This window comes from Cynoglossus semilaevis, chromosome 20 (genome assembly GCF_000523025.1).
Source record: "Cynoglossus semilaevis isolate Cse_v1.0 chromosome 20, Cse_v1.0, whole genome shotgun sequence".
In the NCBI taxonomy this organism is placed as follows: domain Eukaryota; kingdom Metazoa; phylum Chordata; class Actinopteri; order Pleuronectiformes; family Cynoglossidae; genus Cynoglossus; species Cynoglossus semilaevis.
The window spans coordinates 12,973,253-12,977,937 of record NC_024326.1 but is presented as its reverse complement, the minus strand read 5'-3'; the positions used below and the strand labels follow the sequence as shown (position 1 = coordinate 12,977,937).

The 4,685-nt window shown below is 41.6% G+C and overlaps 2 protein-coding genes across 2 annotated transcripts in view; one reads left to right on the top strand and one right to left on the bottom strand.

The window, feature by feature from the left end:
- Positions 1 to 220: 220 nt before the first annotated feature.
- On the top strand, positions 221 to 3,700 carry LOC103396722 (protein lifeguard 1). The gene is made up of 6 exons (XM_008334928.3): positions 221 to 398; positions 1,428 to 1,765; positions 2,198 to 2,398; positions 2,863 to 2,991; positions 3,086 to 3,229; positions 3,390 to 3,700. Exons 2-6 carry the CDS (start codon positions 1,499 to 1,501, stop codon positions 3,522 to 3,524), a joined length of 876 nt encoding a protein of 291 aa, XP_008333150.1. The 5' UTR covers positions 221 to 398; positions 1,428 to 1,498; the 3' UTR covers positions 3,525 to 3,700.
- Positions 3,097 to 4,685, bottom strand: part of parp2 (poly (ADP-ribose) polymerase 2) — a 5,445-nt gene continuing 3,856 nt past the window's right edge. Inside the window, exons 15-18 of the mRNA XM_008334929.3 lie at positions 4,481 to 4,579; positions 4,243 to 4,367; positions 3,387 to 4,167; positions 3,097 to 3,226 (exon numbers count right to left, since the gene is read on the bottom strand). Of these exons, the coding sequence (XP_008333151.1) occupies positions 4,005 to 4,167; positions 4,243 to 4,367; positions 4,481 to 4,579 (387 nt within the window). The 3' untranslated portion in view covers positions 3,097 to 3,226; positions 3,387 to 4,004. The remainder of the gene's footprint in view (positions 3,227 to 3,386; positions 4,168 to 4,242; positions 4,368 to 4,480; positions 4,580 to 4,685) is intronic.

Sequence of the window (4,685 nt, the reverse complement as noted above, 5' to 3'; positions counted from 1 at the left end):
CGCTGTGTGTCAGTGACGTGTGTCTGCGGCTGGTTTTTGGTTTTTCTTTCGTTTGTTCTGTCAGACGTAGAGCAGAAATGTTTCCCACAAACTCTTCAGCAGAGTAAATGTTTAATAATGATTCAAAATATATATCTTTTAGTTTCTTCTTGTTAAATCACCAGTGGAGTGGACTAAAGTGTTGCTGTGAAGTCTGTAGGTCTGACCTGAGGATCTCCAGCCTGAACTCACCGGGGAGTTTCCAAATCACAAGTTCTCACTGGTGGCAATTCCTCCTTTTCATCAACATGTAGAACCTGGAAGTGAGCGATCGAGCCACAGGGCGTCTGTTGTGTCGGACACACGGGTTCAAACACAACAGTCGGTCTGTGACACACGACATAGAAACATCTGGAAAGGTAAGACCCTCGATCTTCTCTGCTCTCTGAGGAACTAACTCCAGGAACCACATCTGTTTTCAGGTGTTTCTTCTTCTTCACTTAGAGACAGGTTTTTAATTTAAAGACTTTCTTTTAAAGGTCATACTGTATATTATTGTTTCCTTTTAGATAAAAGTTGTAAAAAAAAACATAAATAGTCATAATAAGAATAATTTACAAACAGTATTTAGAAAATTATTATGAAAATACAACACATTTTGTTCCAGTTGAATAAATCTAATTTAGGTCAGAATTTTTGTCGACTAAAACTCAATTGACCTTTGACTGAATTGGGACTAAGTCTGAGTTAAACTTTAGTCAAAGTTTGTCACTCTCTCAAGGAAACAATGATTTAATGAGTTTTAGGAAAATGAAATAAAAAATAAATGCATTTAAAGTCGACGTGAAGTAAATGTAGTAAATGAAATTCAATAATGAAATAATCGCAGTAAATGAAATTCAATAATGAAATAATGATAATGAAATTCCTGAAGGAAAACGTTGTTTTCTGTCTCCAGTGATGTGTGTGTGGTGTTTGTCATTTCAAAAGATGATGACAAAAACAAAATATTATTTTAGTGTAAAAATATGAATTCAACCTCAAATTTACAACCTGTTAAACAACGGTCGAGTATGAAAGTGTTTCTGCCGACAGAGGAAGTGGAGTCGTCAGGTTTTACTTCCTGGCTATTGGCTAATGGCTGTGGTCAGGTTTGAAAATCCAAGGTGACGTAAGAGTGGGAGCGCTGTAGAAACTTGAAACTGGTGTGACCTCTGACCTATGGCAGCTCCACACACGTTAGTAACTTAATGACATTAAATACCTTGTTTAACACAAGACTCTCAGTACTGCAGTACTACCACACTAATAGAAAGGTACTTCGTTCAAACAATACGATGCAGTATAATGCTGTGGTTCTCAAACTGGGGTTCATGGTCAACATACAACGTACGTTTCTTTTTCTCCTTTTATGGACAATAACAAATAAAACTTCTTCTCTTGCTCAGGCCTGTGCCCCCATCCCCACCACCACACTGACCCCCCAGTTCCTCCACAGTCTCCCAGTGTGGACTCCATCATGTCCAAAGAGCCACAGGACCCCACCGCGTCTGACATGCCTCCTCCTCCTCCTCCGTACTCCTACCAGGAGCAGCAGCCCCCGGCCTACTCCTCAGCTCCATCAACGTACCCTCCACCTAAATCAGAGTCAGCCTCCATCTGTCAGCCTGTCACTGGCTACCAGTCTTTCCGCGACATCTGTCCAGAGTGTCAGTCCGACACCACTCCTCTGACGACGTCGTCTTCCTTTGACGACGACACCGTGAGGAGAGGCTTCGTTAGAAAGGTTTGGGAAAGTAGTAGCTTTGCTGCTGCTTTTAGAATTTTTCTTTACCAACAATTAGCCTTATAATTAGCACACTTAGTGAACCTTGTGTAGCAATTTTGCTAGATGTGTTTACACATTTGTAATCTAAAATTACCTTATTTTTATTCTATTCTTTGTCTTACTTTTTTGGGGCTAACATTTTTATTTTTATTTAATTTTTAAAATAATTTATATTTCTTTTTTTTTTTTTAACTTGTGTCTAAATTTTCATCCTTTAAATTGTATCTAAATTGGATAACATTTTTGGGACATTCATCTATATTCCTTACAGCCAGTTTTGATGTAAACACTGACGCCTAGTGGTTCACAGCTTTACGTGCATGCACCAGAATTCCCCAGCGGTTTAACAGTTTAATCCTTATTATTATTATTATTATTGTTATTCTTCAGGTCTTCAGCATCCTGACGCTGCAGCTGCTCTTCACCTTCAGTGTGGTCTGTGTCTTCACCTTCTCCACTGTGGTCAAAGAGGCGGTTATCAACAACCTGTGGGCCTACATCAGCTCCTTCATCATCTTCGCAGTGGTGGCCATCGCCCTCAGCTTCTGCAAGTCTTTCCGTCGACGTCACCCCTGGAACCTGGTTGGACTGGTGAGGTGGCCAATCAGCCGTTTAAGTTTGTAGTGATGTCAGTGGAGTACATTGATTTTTGTTTAGAGAGAATTTTTGTCCAGTGAAATTTGTCTTTTTACAGTTTTTTTACACAGTTAATCTCGGGGAAAGTAGTAAAAATAGTTTTTTTTGTTGCTTCCCAAATTTATTTCACCGCCCGTCCTTTGTCTTGGCTACATTTTGGGGAATTGCCTTAAATTAACTTTAAGCTTTTATCGGGTTGTTCTCAAAAGTGTGGATCTGGCGCCCTCTAGGCGGTGATGCATAGGTACTGTAGGAGTTGTATGCTGATGCATAAAGATTTTAATTTCAATACTTCCCCTTCATTTGGTGTTTTTAATGAAGCCAACTCACTAGAATGAGATTTTTTTTAATCCCATAATTTCACTATAATTCAGTGAGAAGTTCTTTGTTTTAATTTTGTGTTAATTTTGTGCACACAGGTGGTGATCACACTGAGTTTGTCGTACATGGTGGGAACCATCGCCTCCTACCACAACACCACTGCTGTGCTCATCACCATGGCAGGAACACTGATCATTTCTCTGGCCATCATTGCCTTCTCAATGCAGGTTGACAACAGAATCTACCAAACTTAAATATGAAAACCAGAAACTGCAGTTTTTCATTTTTCAACACAAATACTTTTCTCTGTTTTTACCTCAGACCCGTTTTGATTTCACCATATTTTCTGGCGCCCTGCTGATTCTGGCCATGGACCTGATCATGTTTGGATTCATCTGCACCTTCTACTACTCCTACATCACTGATGTGGCCTACGGCTGTCTGGGAGCCCTGCTCTATTCACTGGTACGGGAAACTTACAGAGTTGCACTAAAATAGAACTTTTATGTCCATCGTTACATGAACGGATTTCAGTTCTGTAGGAATCAGAGTTGAAACTAACATGAAGTTGGATTTTGAACCCGTGTCCTGTTGACTCACGCTGTCTTTTCTTCTTCTGCACCAGTTTTTGATGTTGGACTGTCAACTGATGGTGGGGCTGTTCAGTTTCCGTCTGGATCCTGAGGAGTACGTCACCGCTGCCCTCACCCTCTACCTGGACATCATCCTCATCTTCCTCTACCTGCTGGGCTGGAGGTGAAACTGTACAAACACAAAATGTACACCACACACACACACATATCCACACACATTCCACTGTGTGTCGTAATGAAAAACCCGATCAATAATGTGAATACTGTACATGTTTCCTGTTTCGTGAGTCATTTCATCAACAAATGTTTTTGTCTTTACACAAATAAAAATCAACTGACATTTTTTGTCTTGTTTATTTATGAAAAAAAAAACAATTAAAACAGACAGATGTAAAAAAAAGCAAAGGAAACGACAGTAGTTGATAAAAGAGTTCCACATCTTTTTTTCCACCTTATTAAAACAGACCAACGTCACAGGTTGTTTCATTTCATGTGGAATCAGAAGGAAAAGTGGAAAAATGACAGTTTTGTACTTTTACATGAAGATCAGATGATGAACAGATTTTCGGTTCAACGTCAGAGCCAACACCGTCGTCGTTTGTGTTCTGGAGAATTCTCTCCTGTTGAACCTCAGCTCTGTCTGGACTTCACCACAGTGTACGAGAGAAGTTGAACTGGATCCTCAGCAGGTACCTCATGCGGGTCTGAGCCGGGTCGTAAACCACAAACTCATTGTAGAGGAGGGAGTAACTGTGGCTCTGAGTCGCCCCGGTGGTCACCCCCGGGCCCATGGGCACCGTGACCCCGTCCCTGAGGAGAAGACAGGTACAGTCAGCCGTGCTGTGGGGACGGAAGATGGTTGAAGACAAACGGACTCAAACCTACAGCGTAACTGAGTTCTTGGGGTCAGGCCTGGTCCTTCCCAGACCCTTGGTGCTGTGTGTGCCCGTGGGCAGCTCGCCGGCCTTGTAGTCTGCGTCTCGCAGCTCGTTGCTGTTTCCTAGTGCAACCTGCGACCAGAGCGGAGACCCTGAACCTCAGGTTATGCTAAATATTGCTGGAAACGAGTGTGTTTACAGACCGCGCTGTGGAGCAGTGGTTAGAACTGTGGTTAGACACTCACCTCGCACAGCAGCAACAGTCCAACGTTGTTATTCTGACTGGGGTAACAGTAGTTGGCGCTCTTTGACGACATGTCCGCAAAGTAGATCCCTTTACCGAACTGAGGAAGAAAAGCAAAAAGATGTGTAAAATATTTCTGATATATTTTTAATTCAGCTCTAGTCATTTATTTTGTTGAATCACTGGATCAGTGTTAACAGAGCTCC

What these genes read in the sequence shown, in the direction of transcription:
- LOC103396722 (XM_008334928.3), top strand. Translation starts at nt 1,499, where the DNA reads ATGTCCAAAGAGCCACAGGACCCCACCGCGTCTGACATGCCTCCTCCT. An exon ending in TCATTGCCTTCTCAATGCAG is followed by an intron (nt 2,992 to 3,085) that starts GTTGACAACAGA and finishes TTTTTACCTCAG; the next exon opens with ACCCGTTTTGATTTCACCAT. An exon ending in GAGCCCTGCTCTATTCACTG is followed by an intron (nt 3,230 to 3,389) that starts GTACGGGAAACT and finishes CTTCTGCACCAG; the next exon opens with TTTTTGATGTTGGACTGTCA.